The sequence below is a fragment of the Erythrolamprus reginae genome, chromosome 8, assembly GCF_031021105.1.
Source record: "Erythrolamprus reginae isolate rEryReg1 chromosome 8, rEryReg1.hap1, whole genome shotgun sequence".
NCBI lineage: Eukaryota > Metazoa > Chordata > Lepidosauria > Squamata > Dipsadidae > Erythrolamprus > Erythrolamprus reginae.
This window is the reverse complement of record NC_091957.1, coordinates 11439716-11457366: the sequence shown is the minus strand read 5'-3', so window position 1 is coordinate 11457366 and position 17651 is coordinate 11439716. Positions and strand designations below refer to the sequence as shown.

At 47.1% G+C, this 17651-nt stretch overlaps 1 protein-coding gene across 2 annotated transcripts in view; it reads left to right on the top strand.

Annotated features, from left to right (window-relative positions):
- DENND1A (DENN domain containing 1A) overlaps positions 1-17651 on the top strand; it is a 235816-nt gene that overhangs the window by 209788 nt on the left and 8377 nt on the right. For both annotated transcript variants that reach the window (XM_070758843.1, XM_070758844.1), the window contains one exon: positions 8834-8922. In XM_070758843.1, the coding sequence (XP_070614944.1) occupies positions 8834-8922 (89 nt within the window). The remainder of the gene's footprint in view (positions 1-8833; positions 8923-17651) is intronic.

Here is a 17651-nt window from a genome sequence, read left to right as displayed (position 1 = left end):
ATACCACATTAAGATGGGCACAGGATAGGTAAGTAGGCAGGTAGGTAATATAGATAAATGATAGATAGATAGATAGATAGATAGATAGAAGATAGAGAGAGAGAGAGAGAGAGATAGATAGATGATTGAGAGATAGATAGGTAGATGATAGATAGATGATAGATAGACAGACAGACAGACAGACAGACAGACAGACAGACAGACAGAAAGCACTAGATAGATAATCCCAAGGTGATAAGAATCGAACAGATGAGATTGTAATGGAGCATTGAAGTGACTCAAAGTAGAGTTCATTATTCTTGCCCATCATCCTCATCCGACTCTGTTTTCTTTTTTTTAAAAAACCACAGACCCCCTTTATCATAATTAGTCCAGGATCTTTACTGGACAAAAATGTCCGTCCCCCCCCCCAATATTCTTTGATCAGAGAAGGTTTCTGAATCTGTTTTCTTCCTTTCCACAATCGGATCCTTTCCTTTTAAAAAGCAAGATCGAGGAGGGAAGAAAAAAAATCACAAGACGAGATAGCGATGTTTCCGGCTGTGCATCTAACGTGGGAATTTCGTGGCTGTTTCACTCCCTTGCACGCTGCTTAGCCCTGTGCGCTTGCTCCTAACAGTCCGATGTGGGTTCGCCAAGCCTTGAAGGAAGGAGGGGGCTTGCCAGTTTAACGTGGGGTGGGGTTCATTGCGACGGATTTATGCGTTGCAAATCTTCCTTCCTACACGTATCGAAGATGGTGCTGAGCTGTTCTCCGTTGCTCCAATCTTTTCATTCAGCATCCCATTATTTTTGAGTGCTTTATTTCCAGCTAAACAGGATGGGGTGGAATTGCATCCTATTGCGTTTTCCACCCAAGTAGATCTTTCTCAACTGATTTTCAGCTAAATGTTTTTGAGCAACCTCGCGCAAACGGGGCTTGCTTCCAGAAGTTGTGGATGCTCCATCGGCTGGAGGGTTTTTTTTTTTTTAGAAGAACACTGGACAGCTATTTCTTTGAACCAGCTGGCTGGAGAATTCTGGGAGTTGAAGCCCACAAGTCTTCAAGTTGCCAAGTTTGAAGACCTGCTTAAGCAGAAGAGGTTGGACTGGAAACCTCTAAGGTCTCCTCCAGACCTGTTATACAGTGGTACCTCTACCTACAAACGCCTCTACTTACGAACTTTTCAAGATAAGAACCAGGTGTTCAAGATTTTTTTTTGCTTCTTCTCAAGAACCATTTTCCACTTACAAATCCGAGCCTCCGAAATTGTAACCAGAAAAGGCGGGGAGGAGCCTCCATGGGGCCTCTCTAGGAATCTCCTGGGAGGAGACAGGGCCAGAAAAGGCAGGGAGGAGCCTCCGTGGGGCCTCTCTAGGAATCTCCTGGGAGGAGACAGGGCCGGAAAAGGCAGGGAGGAGCCTCCGTGGGGCCTCTAGGAATCTTCTGGGAGGAGACAGGGCCAGAAAAGGCAGGGAGGAACCTCCATGGGGCCTCTAGGAATCTCCTGGGAGGAGACAGGGGTGGAAAAGGCAGGGAGGAGCCTCCGTGGGGCCTCTAGAAATCTCCTGGGAAGAGAAAGGGCCAGAAAAGGCAGGGAGAAGCCTCCGTGGGGCCTTTCTAGGAATCTCCTGGGAGGAGACAGGGCCACAAAAGGCAGGGAGGAGCCTCCATGGGGCCTCTAGGAATCTCCTGGGAGGAGACAGGGCCGGAAAAGTGGAGAGAAGCCTCCGTGGGGTCTTTCTAGGAATCTCCTGGGAGGAAACAGGGCCGGAAAAGGCAGGGAGAAGCCTCCTTGTGACATCTCTAGGAATTTCCTAGGAGGAAACAGGGGTAGAAAAGGCGGGGAGAAGCCTCCGTGGAGAAAGAAGCAGAGAGAGAGAGAAACAGAAAGAAACAAAGAGTGGAAAGACAGAGAAAGAGAAACAGAGAGAGAAAAAGCAAGAGAGAAAGAGAAACAGAAACAGAGAGAGAAACAAAGACAGAGTGAGGAAGAGAGAAACACAAAGAGAGAAACAGAAAAGAGAAACAGACAGAGAAAGAGAAACAAAGAGAAAGAGAAACACAAAAAGCCAGAGAGAGGGGGAAAGTTGGAGAGAGAAACAGAAAGAAAGAGAGAGAAAAAGAGAGAAGGGAAAACAGAGAGAGAGACAGAAAGACAGACAAAGAGACAGAGGGAGAAAGTGGAAGAGAGAGAAACAGAATAAAAGAGAAAGAGAGGAGAGGGAGAAACAGAAAAAGAGAGAGAAACAGACAGAAAGAAAGAAAAACAGAGAGAAACAGGCAGAGAGAGAAAAAGAGAGAGAAACAAAGACAGAGGGAGGAACAGACTGAGAAAAAGAGAGAGAGAGAAACAGAAACAAAAGGAGAAACAGAGAGAGACAGAGACAGAGAAACAGAGGAAAAAGAGAGAGAGAGAAACAGAAACTGAAAGAGAGAGAGAGAGAAAAGACAGAGCCTTCGTCCCAGCGGCAGAATTGCCATCTCTGGCAGAAACGTCCCCTCTCCGAGAAGGCCAACTCAAAAGGTGAAAAGGGTTTGCAGCAAGTGACAAGCCAGCTTTAGGCTTAATTAAACAGTCTCTCCCTCTCCCCCCGCTCCCTTCCCCCTCCCTCGCTTGCTCTCCCCCTCCCGCCGGCTCCCTCCCTCTCCCCTCTCCCCTCCCTCCCCGCGTTTTATCATCCCTAATGAAGCAGTCTCTTCCATCCATCCTGCTGATTGCCAAGCCTTCTCCTTTGTTTGCTGGCACTCAGCCATGCAGCCCTGCTCTGACAGCCCGGCTCCCCTAATTAGCTCTGTTGTTCTTTTCCTCCCGATGTTTCTGCGCCTTGCAAGTTCACACGAAGTTCCTCCCCCCCCCCACCTTCGGAAACTTAATCCTTCCTTGCCTGCCGTCAATGCGCCACTCTTAAGCCTCTTCTGCACGGACCGACGGGAGGGGAAATCAGCTGGGCTCGGAGGCTTCTGGCACCTGACCCCCTCCATTCATTTCATTTCATTCATTTTATTGGATTTGTATGCCGCCCCTCTCCGCAGACTCGGGGCGGCTAACAACAGTAATAAAAACAATGTGCGACAATCCAATACTTAAAAACTAAAAGCCCTTATTTTAAAAACCAATCATACATACAACGTACCATACATAAATTGTGGAAGCCGAGGGGGAAAGAATATCTTAATTCCCCCAAGCCTGACAACACAGGTGGGTTTTAAGAAGCTTGCGAAAGGCAAGAAGGGTGGGAGCTATTCTAATCTCTGGGGGGAGTTGGTTCCAGAGGGCCGGTGCCGCCACAGAGAAGGCTCTCCCCCTGGGTCCCGCCAAATGACATTGTTTAGTTGACGGGACCCGGAGGAGGCCAACTCTGTGGGACCTAATCAGTCGCTGGGATTCATGCGGCAGAAGGCAGTCCCGGAGATAACCTGGTCTGGTGCCATGAAGGGCTTTATAGGTCATAACCAACACTTTGAATTGTGACCGGAAACTGATCGGCAGCCAATGCAGACTGCGGAGTGTTGTTGTGACATGGGCATGTTTGGGAAAGCCCATGATTGCTCTCGCAGCTGCATTCTGCACGATCTGAAGTTTCCGAACACTTTTCAAAGGTAGCCCCATGTAGAGAGCATTACAGTAGTCGAGCCTCGAGGTGATGAGGGCATGAGTGACTGTGAGCAGTGACTCCTGATCCAAATAGGGCCGCAACTGGTGCACCAGGCGAACCTGGGCAAACGCCCCCCTCACCACAGCTGAAAGATGGTGGGGGTGGGCGTGACATTCAGTCTCTCCAGAGGACCCATGGATGCTCATCCCCCTCATCCGTGGGGCTGGGCTCCCCCCTGGATAGAACATTTCAGCCTGCCTTAGACAGAATCCCTGGGTTTCTTGCAGGGCAAAGCAAGGCATCCTCCTCCGTCCACAGCTGACATTGGAACATCATCTTTCGGCTGTGGCGAGGGGGGCGTTTGCCCAGGTTCGCCTGGTGCACCAGTTGCGGCCCTATTTGGACAGGGAGTCATTGCTCACAGTCGCTCATGCCCTCATCACCTCGAGGTTCGATTACTGCAACGCTCTCTACATGGGGCTACCTTTGAAAAGTGTTCGGAAACTTCAGATCGTGCAGAATGCGGCCGCGAGAGCCATCGTGGGGCTTCCTAGATTCGCCCACGTTTCTGCAACACTCCGCGGCCTGCACTGGCTGCCGATCAGTTTCCGGTCACAATTCAAAGTGTTGGTCATGACCTTTAAAGCCCTACATGGCATTGGGTCAGAATACATCCGGAACCGCCTTCTACCGCACGAATCCCAGCGGCCGATAAGGTCCCACAGAGTTGGCCTTCTCTGGGTTCCGTCGACCAAACAATGTCGTTTGGCGGGCCCCAGGGGAAGAGCCTTCTCTGTGGCGGCCCCAACCCTCTGGAATCAAGTCCCTCCAGAGATTAGAACGGCCCCCACCCTCCTTGTCTTTCGCAAATTACTCAAGACCCACCTTTATCGCCAGGCATGGGAGAGTTAGGATATTCCTTCCCCTAGGCCATTACAAGTTATGTATGGTATGTTTGTGTGTGTGTTTGGTTTTTATAGTGACGGTTTTTAGTTGTTTTATTAAATTGGATTGTTACATGTTGTTTTTTATTGTTGTTAGCCGCCCCGAGTCTGCGGAGAGGGGCGACATACAAATCCAATAAATAATAATAATAAAAAGGAGGCCTTCTCACATTAAAGGACCCTGGAGGTCTAGTCCAAGCCCCCAACTCTCAAGCAGGAGACCCTACAACAGTGATGGCCAACCTTTTTTCCTTGGGTGCTGAAAAAGCATGCACGCACAATATTGAGTGCCCACACCCATAATTCAATGCCTGGGGAGGGCGAAAACAGCTTCCCCCCTCCCCTGGAGATCTCTGGAGGGCAGAAACAGCCTGTTTCCTAACTTCTGGTGGGCCCAGTAGGCTCGTATTTCACCCTCCCCAGGCTCCAAAGGCTTCCCTGGAGCTGAGGGCAAAAATGCCCTCCCCCATTTATGATTTGATTTGATTTGATTTGATTTGATTTGATTTGATTTGATTTGATTTGATTTGATTTGATTTGATTTGATTTGTATGCCGCTCCTCTCCGTAGACTCGGGGCGGCTAACAATAATAATAAAACAGTATATGACAAATCTAATATTTAAAATCACTAAAAACCCTTACTAAAACCCAAAACATACATACAAACATACCATGCATAAATTGTATAGGCCTGGGGGGAAAGGAATATCTCAGTTCCCCCATGCCTGATGACAGAAGTGGGTTTTAAGGAGCTTACGAAAGGCGAGGAGGGTGGGGGCAATTCTGATCTCTGGGGGGAGCTGGTTCTAGAGGGTTGGGGCCGCCACAGAGAAGGCTCTTCCCCTGGGTCCCGCCAAATGACATTGTTTAGTCGACGGGACCCGGAGAAGGCCAACTCTGTGGGACCTAATCGGTCGCTGGGATTCGTGCGGCGGAAGGCGGTCCCGGAGATATTCTGGTCCGATGCCATGAAGGGCTTTATAGGTCATAACTAACACTTTTAATTATGAACTGATCGTCAACCAATGCAGATTGCGGAGTGTTGGTGTAACATGGGCATACTTAGGGAAGCCCATGATTGCTCTCGCAGCTGCATTCTGCACAATCTGAAGTTTCCGAACAATTTTCAAAGGTAGCCCCATGTAGAGAGCGTTACATCCTCCCTGGAAGCCAAAAACGCCCTCCCAGAGCCTCTGTGCAAACCAAAAATCAGCTGGCCGGCACACACATGCACATTGGAGCTGAGCTAGGGAAAGACCTGCGTGCCAGCAGATATGGCATTGCGTGCCACCTGTGGCACCCGTGCCATAGGTTCACCATTCACATCCCTTGTCTCCCCCAGCCACAAACATGTCACGTTGCCCGCTCAAATTGTCCCAGTGTGGCACATCCTTTCTCCGCTTCCGCCCAGGTGGGTTGGCATAGGATGGCCTTGAACCTCTCGAATGAATGTTTTGTGGCTGTATCTGTCCCCTTCATGAAATCATCCCTCCCAAGTTCCCATCAGCATCAGGCCTTCTACAGATAGTGTAGCAAGCCGTTGATTTTTCACCAACTTCTGCATTGTCTTGACAACCCTATTAGAATAGAATCTGGGAGGGACCTTGAAGGTCTTCTAGTCCAACCCCCTGCTCAAGAAGGAGACGCTATACCAGGGGTAGGCAAAGTTGGTTCTTCTATGACTTGTGGACTTCCTCTCCCAGAATTCCTGAGACAATCATGCTAGCTCAGGAATTCTGGGAGTTGAAGTCCATATGTCATAGAAGAGCCAACTTTGCCTACCCCTGCGCTATACCATTGTAGACAGGTAGCTGTCCAATCTCTTCTTAAAAACCTCCAGTAATGGTGCACTCACAACTTCTGGTGGCAAGCCGTTCCACCGGTTGATTCTTCTCACCACCAGGAAGCTTCTCCTCCATTCCAGTTTTGCTTCTCTTCTTGACAAGTGTCCATCCGTTATTTCTGGTGCTTCGGAGAATAAGTTGATCCCTCTTCTTTGAGCCCTTGGAATCTTATTGTCATGTCACCATTGTCTCGTCAAACTTAGGCTGTGTCATTCCTGGGGCACAAACTCCCTTGGTTTCTCTCATTGCTTAGCTCTGTGCCATTGCTGAGTTTCTTTTAATCTTTATCAAGTTTTTAAATTATAAACAAACCACATTATTATTATTATTATTATTATTATTATTATTATTATTAATTAGATTTGTATGCCGCCCCTCTCCGAAGACTCGGGGCAGCTCACAACAATAATAGAAACAATATAACAGGGAAACAAATCTAATATTAAAAATAAAACATACATAAAACCCCAGCAATTAAAACCATACCACACATACATACCAAACATAAAATATAAAAGCCTGGGGGACGATGTCTCAGTTCCCCCATGCCTGGCAATATAGGTGGGTCTTGAGTAATTTGCAAAAGACAAGGAGGGTGGGGGCCCTTCTAATCTCTGGGGGGAGTTGAATCCAGAGGGCCGGGGCCGCCACAGAGAAGGCTCTTCCCCTGGGGCCCGCCAAATGACATTGTTTGGTCGCCGGGACCCGGAGAAGGCCAACTCTGTGGGACACTTATCGGCCGCTGGAATTCATGCAATAGAAGGCTGTTCAGGAAATATTCTGGTCCAATGCCATGTAGGGCTTTAAAGTTCATTACCAATACTTTGAATTGTGACCGGAAACTGATCGGCAGCCAATGCAGTCCACGGAGTGTTGCAGAAACGTGGGCAAATCTAGCGAGCCCCACGATGGCTCTTGCGGCCGCATTCTGCACGATCTGAAGTTTCCAAACACTTTTCAAAGGTAGCCCCATGTAGAGAGCGTTGCAGTAATCGAACCTCGAGGTGATGAGGGCATGAACGACTGTGAGCAATGACTCCCTGTCCAGGTAGGGCCGCAACTGGTGCACCAGGCAAACCTGGGCATATAAACAAGATATACAAAAATACGTGAAATATAAACAGATAATTGAAACACTAACCACTTTTGCAACATATTTACACTTCACAATATCACTTCTTCTAGCTTTACATATATATATATATATATACATATACACGTACACACATATCCCTACTTCTCTATCCTACATCTATATTATTTACTATTTTCATTACATTTGTTAATCACATATTAACAATTTCCCCCGTTTATTTAATTTGTTTGTATTTTCTCTTCTAATTTCTAGCCACTTGTAAAAGTTTTCCCATATGGTAAAAAAAAATTCTCTGTCTTGTTTGTTTTGCAATTCAAAAGTAAGCCTGGTTATTTCAGCACAATCCATTATTTTATTAATTATCATGTTATCTGATGGGAAATTTCGTTCTTTCCAGTTTTGAGCATATGCCAAGTCTTGTGGCTGCCATCTTTACTATTTGGTCCATACTCTGAAGATACCCTTCGTCCCTTTGAGAAGTCCTACTCCAGCTCTCCTTCTCTCAAAGTCACCATCTGCTTCTTACCTTAGCCTCCTAGCCAACGAGTATCTTCCTTCTGCCTTCTGAGTATTTTTACAAAGTGACAAACTCACATTGCCTTAAAAAAAAAAATTAAAAAGGCCATGCATGTTGGTTCCATCGTTTTGTCTGCAGTGTAGTTCTTGTGGGTCCAGGGAGGTACCGGTTCCTGGTTTATTTATTTTTATTTATTTATTTATTATTTAGATTTGTATGCCGCCCCTCTCCGCAGACTCGGGGCGGTTGCTCTGTGGGTTTAAGCAAAGAACTCTACCATTGCTAGAAATATTTAAATATTTGCTACTTACGGGACTGCCTTCTGCCGCATAAATCCCAGTGGCCGATCAGGTCCCACAGAGTTGGCCTTCTCCAAGTCCCGTCGATCAGACAATGTTGTCTGGCGGGGCCTAGGGGAAGAGTCTTCTCTGTGGCGGCCCCGGCCCTCTGGAATCGGCTCCCCCGAGAAATTCGGACTGCCCCCACCCTCCCCACCTTCTGCAAGACTCTGAAGACCTATCTATGTGGCCAGGCATGGGGCAACTAAAACATGACCCCCCCCTTCTGATCATTAAAAGTTATGTGTGGTTATGATTGTAATATTGAGTGTTGATTGTGTATTATTGCTTGCTTTTTTAAGATAATGGGTATTAGCCATAGTTTTAATTATTAGATTTGTACTTGTATTGTGTTATTGTTGTTGTGAGCCTCCCCGAGTCTCCGGAGAGGGGCGGCATACAAGTCTAATAAATTATTATTATTAATTATTATTATATTGCGGCGAGGCCTTTGACTAGGGAAGGGTTCGTTCGTATCCCTTCCCCAGCGCATGTCTGTTTGGTGTCCAATAGGTCCGGCCGCCCAGACCCCAAGTTGTGCGAAGACCCAAAGGCAACGTTGCTGTGGACGGTCGAAGGACGTCTGTCGCCAGCCCAGAACAGTGAGTATTCGAATGTCTAAATTCCTCCTTCCGAAAAAACTCGATGGAACACGATTGCCCTCTGGTGGAAGAAACATAGAGGCCTTTTTGTGCTGTGCTTCTTCTGGGCACCTGGTCCCTTAACTTTCTCCTCTGATCATCACACTTGGCCAAGTGTAGAGTGAAAAAATTGAGAAATCCCCATGCACAAATAATAATAAGGACTTTATAAGTCAGAGGTCTTCAAACTTGGTAACTTGTGGACTTCAACTCCCATAATTCTCCAGACACTGAGTGTTAGAAACATAGAAGATGATTGATGGCAGAAAAAGACCTCCTGGTGCATCTAGTCTGCCTTTATACTATTTCCTGTATTTTATCTTAGGATGGACATACGTTTATCCCCAGGCATGTTTAAATTCAGTGACTGGATTTACCAACCACGTCTGCTGGAAGTTTGTTCCAAGCATCTACTACTCTTTCAGTAAAATAATATTTTCTCATGTTACTTCTTATCTTTCCCCCAGCTAACTTCAGATTGTGCCCCATTGTTCTTGTGTTCACTTTCCTATTAAAAACACTTCCCTCCTGGACCTTATTTAACCCTTTAACATATTTAAATGTTTCGATCGTGTCCCCCCTTTCCCTTTTGTCCTCCAGACTATACAGATTGAGTTCATTAAGTCTTTCCTGATACGTTTTATGCTGAAGACCTTCCACCATTTTTGTAGCCCATCTTTGGACCCGTTCAATTTGATCAATATCTTTTTGTAGGTGAGGTCTCCAGAACTGGACACAGTATTCCAAATGTGGTCTCACCAGCGCTCTATATAGGGGACCCCAATCTCCCTCTTTGAAGTCCACAATTGCTATTTTTTATTTATTATTAGAGTTGGAAGGGACCTTACAGGTCATCTAGTCCAACCCCCTGCTCGAGCAGGGGACCCTACACCACCCAAATAGATGGCAGTCCAATCTCTTTTTGAAAGTGTCGAGTGTTGCGATGTTCAAAACCTCCACTGGCAAGCTGTTCCACTGGCTGATCACTCTCACCATCCTAAAAGTTTCCAAGTCTTAAAAGTTGCCAAGTTTGAAGACACCCCTGCTGTAAGTGGTTAAAAAAAAAAGGCCAAAGCCAGGCTATACCATCTTAAAACAAGACAGAAAGTTTTGCCCTCGTGGGCCAGAATTTGGTCTACCGTCCAGCTTACGAGGCCAATTATACAATACTCCTTCAATTTTTTCTCACCCTGGTATCCCGTTCAATTTTATTCTGGATTTTCTTTTTCTTCTCCTTTCTGGTTGTTTTTGGGATGGGAAAGAGGGTTGAAAGATGGTTGAAAGATGAAAAAAAAAAAAGAGCGAGCAAGTTTGGAGGTATAAATTTTTTATTGTTTTTCACACCTTACAGAGATTCCAATTTACTGTACATACCTCAAATTAAAATATAATACAATACAATATCAAATGCCAAATTCTTAGTCAAATTAATCATTTTTTTCTCATTATTTATCCGATTTATTCTGGTATATATATCATTCATCCTGTGCTACCTCCTTTCCAAATACTATCATCTGGATTTTAGATATTGTTCTTCGCTTTCATTTGTATTTAAAGTGCTTTAGCCAAATTTCTCTTGGCTATTTGCTCTGTGCCATGGTTTTGACTATTCTGCTCACAGTTGCAATTCCTTTTTTTATTTTTATTTTTAAATTAAAAACAAAACACACATAGAGGACAAACACAAAATACACACTGTTGGGATATTTACCTCCCAATTTCTAACACAGATATATACATTTTTAGATTATTTTTTTAATGTTTATGCTTGCAAAAGTTTTGTTTACAATTCAAAATTATCAAATCCATTTTTATTTTTCTGTTTTACTTCACTTCCTTTGTACATTTCTCCTTTTTTAGTCAGTTATAAAATTTATCCCATATCCTATAATAGTCTAAGTCCTCTTTCCCTTCTAATTTCTTGGTCAACATAGCCATTTCGGCACATTCTGTGATTATTTATTATTATCGTTTCTCCCCTTTGCTGTATCAACCAACTACCAATTGCTCCTTAAAAGAGTATAGTGAAACAGGTGGGGAAGATTTTTGACGGAAAGCCATAAATCACATGTCCCAAACAGAAGAGTTTGAACGCAAGGCCAACAATTTCCTGCAAAGATGACTCATTATCCCAGGCAGAAGAGGCCACAGAGAAAAATCATTCCAGTGGTCCTTATTTTGGGGGAGTGGGAGAAATGGTAGGAAATCTCCGTTTCCATCAGGGACAGGATAAGTGGAGAAAAGGTCTAACCCAGTGATGGGGAACCTATGGCATGAGTGCCCAGATGGCACATGGAGCCATATCTGCTGGCACATGAGCCGTTGCCCTAGCTCAACTCCAAGGTGCATGTATATGCCGGCTAGCTGATTTTTGGCTCACACAGAAGCTCTGGAGGGCGTTTTTGGCTTCCCGAGAGCCTCCAGAAGGACGGGGGAAGGCGTTTTTGCCCTTCTCTGGCTCCAGGGAAGACTTTGGAGCCTGGGGATGGTGATTCACGAGCCTACTGTGACCACCAGAAGTTGGGGAACAGGCTGTTTCCAGCCTACAGGGGGCCTCCGGGAGGCAGGGGAAGCTGTTTTTGTCCTCCCCAGGCATGCGTGATAGCGCAAATGCTTTTTCGGCACCCGAGGAAAAAAAAGATTCGCCATCACTGCTTCCGGGGTGGAGGTTTCCTCCTGGTGGCTTCATATTTGGGGTTTCCTGGACAGCCCGACGCTGTGCGGGACAAGCTCCCTCCCCGCTGTCTACCTCTCTGCAGACCTCCAGTAGACTCTGCGTTCGTTCGTTGTCCCGCCCAGCAAGAGGCGGCAGAAAGTTGGCGGATTCCTTCAGCCGGAAAAACAAAGAAAGCTGCCCCCCTCCCCAAGGGTACTGGGGTGACAAACAAAATTGACTTTCCCCTTTGGCCTTCGTTTCGGGGTGAGGGAGAAACCTGGGTGGTTGCTGGAGGGGGAGGAGTGTTAGGCTGAGTCTCAAATCTCCTTGCTGGGATTCCCTGGGGGGGGGTGTTGAGGAACCCCTGGGAGTTTTTGCTGCGAAGGCTGTTTCATTTGCGGGTTTTGTTTTGGTTTGTTGCAAAAAAAATTAAAAATGACTCACGACACTTTCAAGCGAAAACATCAAGGCGGCAAGACCTGTTCTCGAGGGTCTTTGTGTGCACAGGTTGTCAAAACCGGAAACGATACACAAACATTACAGGATTAGTAGTGGGCTGCTAATGGTGATGGGTTGCAGCCGCCAGTGCTGATGGGGTGCTCTGTGCGTTTGTGTGCACATCCAGTGTGCGTGCATGAGATTTGGCTGCTGCGCATGCACAGCAACTGAAATCTCGTGTGAACATCCTCACACACGAGAGATTTGGGCGATTTTTGCCTTTTCGTCTATTTCTTTGCTTCAACGCATGCGCTGAAAATCGCTGGCATCTCACCAGTTGCATATGTGCACGGCCGCCGACCTACTGAAGCTGCACACCTGGTCACACTAGCTGCTGCCCACCACTGGTTGCTATTGGTGGAGCAGGGGACGGCACACTGGTAGCCACCACCGGATTGGGCAATTTGCCCACAGCCGCTATAGTGCCGATCCTATAGACCTGGGGTCTCCAACCTTGGCGACTTTAAGCCTGGCGGACTGGATTTTTTCGAGGGCCGTATTAGCATTGTAGTTCTCCTCCGCAGTCTGGCAGGGGGCAAATGAGGAGGTGGGACAGATGCTTCCTACAGCACTCTGCTGACCAAAATTGGGTTTCACCTGCCTTGGCAGCCTGCAGCACTCTGACAGCCATTTTTGACTTGCTTTTGGGCTGTTTTGATCCCATTTTCCGGCCCATTTTTGGCCTGTTTTCAGCCAACAGAGTGCTACAGGAGGCCATAGAAGGTGAAAATGAGGCATAGAGGGCTCATGCAGCCCATTTTAGCTGCAAGAGGCACCGAGGGAAGGTCCTTTGATATTTCCAGGCTGACCTCGCAGGCTGGATTTAAGCACCACAGGCCTTGAGTTTGACACCGCTGGTGTAGGGTTGGACTTGATCAGTGTTTCCCAACTTGGCAACTTGAAGATATTTAGACTTCAACTCCCAGAATTCCCCAGCCAGAAAAGCGTTGAAGTCCACCAGGCTTAAAGTCACCAAGGTTGGAGACCCCTGCTATAGAAGCTGCCATCTCTTTTTCCCCCCCAATTTTTCGTATTTTTGCTTCGTGCGCATGCTTAAGAACGGACGCGCAGAAGCAAAAAAAATCGATGAACTTTTGATTGTGTGTGTGTGTCCCCTCGTGAGATTTCAGCCTGCTTTGGCTTCATGCACACGTGCATAGCACACACACACACACACGCGCGAGAACCGAAGAGAACTGGAACAACGCACCAGTCGTGGCAGTAATGGCAATCCGCCCCTGTACAGGACCCGCCCTCGCAGATTTTTGGGCCCCGCCAGGGTGGGCTCTAGATGAGGTTGAAGAGAGAAAGGGCCCACTCCCCATATTTGATTTTGGGGAAGGGGGCAGAACCAGAGGGGTTGCTCTGATAATATCCCGCCCCTTTGGTCTTAGGGGGCGGGGCCTCTCCTGCATTGTTGCAATGGGCGTTTCCCGTGGTTGTTTCTCCGGAGCATGATAGGCCTGGAGGAAAAGACCATCCTCCTTTTTCTAGACCCCTCCACATGTCCCTCTGAACCAGGATGGGTTGAATGCCTACCCCCAACTCTTCACCCACTGTTTTTGCACTCTTCTTTGTCCTCCCCATTTCTCTGTCTCCTTTTTCTCTTTCCTCTCTCTCACCTTTCTCTCCGCTCTCTCCTCTTTCTCTCCTGTCTCTTCTTTCTCATCTTTCTCTCCTCTGTCCTCTCTCTCTCTCCTGTCTTCTTTCTTTATTCTCTCTCTCTCCTCTTTCTCTCCTCTCCTCTGTCTTCTCTTTCTCTCCCCTCTCTCTTCTTTCTCTCCTCTTTCTTCTCTTTCTGTCATCTTTCTCTCTCCTCTTTCTCTCCTCTCATCTCTCTTTTCTCTCTTCTTTCTTTATTCCCTCTCTCTTTTCTCTCTTTCTCTCCCCTCTCTCTCTTCTCTTTCTCTCTCTCTTCTCTTTCTGTCATCTTTCTCTCCTTTCTCTCCTCTCCTCTCTCTCTTCTCTCTTCTTTCTTTATTTCCTCTCTCTTTCTCTCTCTTTTCTCTCTTTCTCTCCCCTCTCTCTTTTTCTCTCTCCTCTCTCTTCTCTTTATTCTCTCCTTTCTCTCCTCTCTCTCTCTTCTCTTTTCTCTCTTCTTTCTTTATTCTCTCTTCTGTTTCTCTATTTCTCTCCCTCTCTCTCCTCTCTTTCTCTTTCTCTCTTTATTTTATTCTCTCTCTTCCCCTCTCTCTTCTCTTTCTCTTTCTCTCCTGTCTCTTCCCCCCTCTCCTTTTATTTCCCCCCCCCAACTCCTCCCTCTCGTTTATCTGTCTTAAGTACATTTAGGTGTCAATTAAATTTGAAATATCTACATTTGTCAGCTCTTGGTTTTTGGCCAGCCACGAGATGGCTGCGGATTTGTCCAGGCATCCTGACATATGTGGTAGGGGGGGAACAAGGTGGGGGAGGATGGGAGGATGGAAGCCCCCGAAATGCAGATTGTCCTCATTAAAAACCGAAGCGCCCGACTCTCCGAACGGGAGACAAGAGCCGCCGCGGAACACATCCACGGCTTTATGGCGCCGTGTTTCTGACATGATATTTAAAAAGGAACAGCTACCGGGCTGTCAAGGCTGTCAGGCGCCGGCACTAACCGGAGACACGTTAAACTAAACATTAGAAGGAGATCAGCAAGCCATCTGCACGGGAGCTTCGAGGGCCAACCATTCGGAAGCCTTGGGTTTGACGGACAGGCTGCCGTTCAGCCCCGGGCCCTACCACCTTTCCGCCAAGACAGCTCTTTGTGTGCCAAACGTTGAGCTGGTGGCGGGTGGCAGCCACTGGGAGAGGAAGCGCCGAATTGGGTTAATGAGGGAAGAGGCTCGGCTGCCTCAAGGAAAAGGGGGTTTTTTGGAGGGAGGGGGGATTAGGCCTGGACGTTTTTCGGTTTTTAGCTCCCAGAATTCACCAGCCAGCATGCTTTATATACCCAATGAAAGAAGTCATTGATACAGGGTGTCCAGCAAACCTGGAAAACAGGGAAATCAGGGAATTATCAGGAAAATCAGCAGTTTGGGAAATATCAGGGAATTCGTGAAAAAAATGGAATACATCAGGGGAAAAAACCAAACTGTATTAAAATGTTTAGTCGACGGGACCCGGAGAAGGCCCACTCTGTGGGACTTAATCGGTCGCTGGGGTTCATGCAGCAGAAGGCAGTCTCGGAGATATTCTGTTCTGATGCCAAATGGGCCCTCAAACCCTCCAAATGTCCCCCAAACCCCTTGAAAACGGGCCAAAACCCCCTCAAAAATGAGCCAAAACCCCCTCAAAAATAGCCGAAAAAAAGCCCCCAAAATGGGCTGAAAAAAGGTCTGAAAAAGACCTTTAAAAGGCCTGGAAAATGGGGCATATGTGGAGGCCAAAAAAATGGTGGTCGGGTGAGCAGAGCTTCGACAATATTTGGCTTATAACACGCACAAACATTTTCACCACCTCTTGGGAGACAAAAAAGTGCACCTTATAGTCCGAAAAATACTGTAAGAACTCTGGCAAGGAAAGTCTTAAAAATAAGGCAAAACTCACTTAAGAAATATCTTTCTTAGCAACCTGAAATGTTGGGCTCAATTGTGGTCATAAGACAAAAACTGCCTATAGTTGCCACTTTGTGAGACGGGGGGGTTTTTCCCCCAAAAATGGATCGGTCGGTGCTCCTGGGCTGGGAATGTGCCTTCTGCCGCACGAATCCCAGCAACCGATTAGGTCCCACAGAGTGGGCCTTCTCCGGGTCCCGTCAACTAAACAATGTCGTTTGGCGGGACCCAGGGGAAGAGCCTTCCCTGTGGTGGCCCTGGCCCTCTGGAACCAACTCCCCCCCAGAGATCAGAATTGCCCCCACCCTCCTCGCCTTTCGTAAGCTCCTTAAAACCCACCTCTGCCGTCAGGCATGGGGGAACTGAGATATTCTTTCCCCCTGGGCCTTACAGTTTATGCATGGTATGTCAGTATGTATGTCTGGTTTTTATAATAAGGGTTTTTTTTAGTTGTTTTATTATTGGATTGCTACATATTGTTTTTATTACTGTCGTTAGCTGCCCCGAGTCCACGGAGAAGGGCGGCATACAAATCCAATAAATAAAATAAAATAAATAAATAAAATAAATGTCAGATCGTGAAAGGTCTACCCTGCATGCCAATTCCTCCTTTATCTTTGAGCATTATAGACAAGACCAATTTGAAGAAGAGACTGGACTGTCGTCTGTCAAAAATGGTGTCGCTCAGGGGTATCAAACTGGATTTTTTTCGAGGGCTGTATTAGCATTGTAGTTCTCCTCTGCGGGCTGGGAGGAGGTGGGACAGATGCTTCCTACAGCACTGCTGACCAAAATTGGGTTTCGCCTGCCTTGGCCGCCTGCAGCACTCTGACAGCCATTTTTAGCTTGCTTTTGGGCTGTTTTGATCCCATTTTCCAGCCCATTTTTGGCCTGTTTTCAGCCAGCAGTTGAAGTCAGGAGGCCATAGAAGGTGAAAATGAGGCATAGAGGGCTCACGCAGCCCGTTTTAGCTGCAAGAGGCACCGAGGGAAGGTCCTTCGATATTTCCAGGCTGACCTCGCAGGCTGGATTTAAGCACCACAGGCCTTGAGTTTGACACCGCTGGTGTAGGGTTGGACTTGATCTGTGTTTCCCAACTTGGCAATTTGAAGATATTTGGACTTCAACTCCCACAATTCCCCAGCCAGCGAATGCTGGCTGGGGAATTCTGGGAGTTGAAGTCCAGATATATTTATTTATTTATTTATTTATTTTATTGGATTTGTATGCCGCCCCTCTCCGCAGACTCGGGGCGGCTAACAACAATGATAAAAAACAACATGTAACAATCCAATTTAATAAAACAACTAAAAACCCTTATTATAAAAACCAAACATACACACAAACATACCATACATAACTTGTAATGGCCTAGGGGAAGGAATATCCTAACTCCCCCATGCCTGGCAACAAAGGTGGGTGTTGAGTAATTTGCGAAAGACAAGGAGGGTGGGGGCCATTCTAATCTCTGGGGGGAGTTGATTCCAGAGGGTTGGGGCCGCCACAGAGAAGGCTCTTCCCCTGGGGCCCGCCAAACGACATTGTTTGGTCGACGGGACCCGGAGAAGGCCAACTCTGTGGGACCTTATCAGCTGCTGGGCCAATGCCATCTAGGGCTTTAAAGGTCATTACCAACACTTTGAATTGTGACCAGAAACCGATCGGCAGCCAGTGCAGGCTGCGGAGTGTTGCAGAAACGTGGGCGAATCTAGGAAGCCCCACGATGGCTCTTGCGGCCGCATTCTTTAAGTTGCCAAGGTTGGGAAACACTGGACTAGATGACCTACAAGATCCCTTCCATTTCTGTTAAATCTGGAGAGAGATTCTTGAGGTCAACGCTCAGGGCCACCAAAAGTTGGTGATCTCCATCTTTCTTCAGAGGTTCCCGAGGCCGAGAATCCTTTCTCCTCAAACGTTGACTTCTGTGGGTTTGGCTTCCTTTCCTTCCGTAGGTTTGGTCCGGCGATTATATATAATCTTTTCTCTTCCTCTTCTCTGTC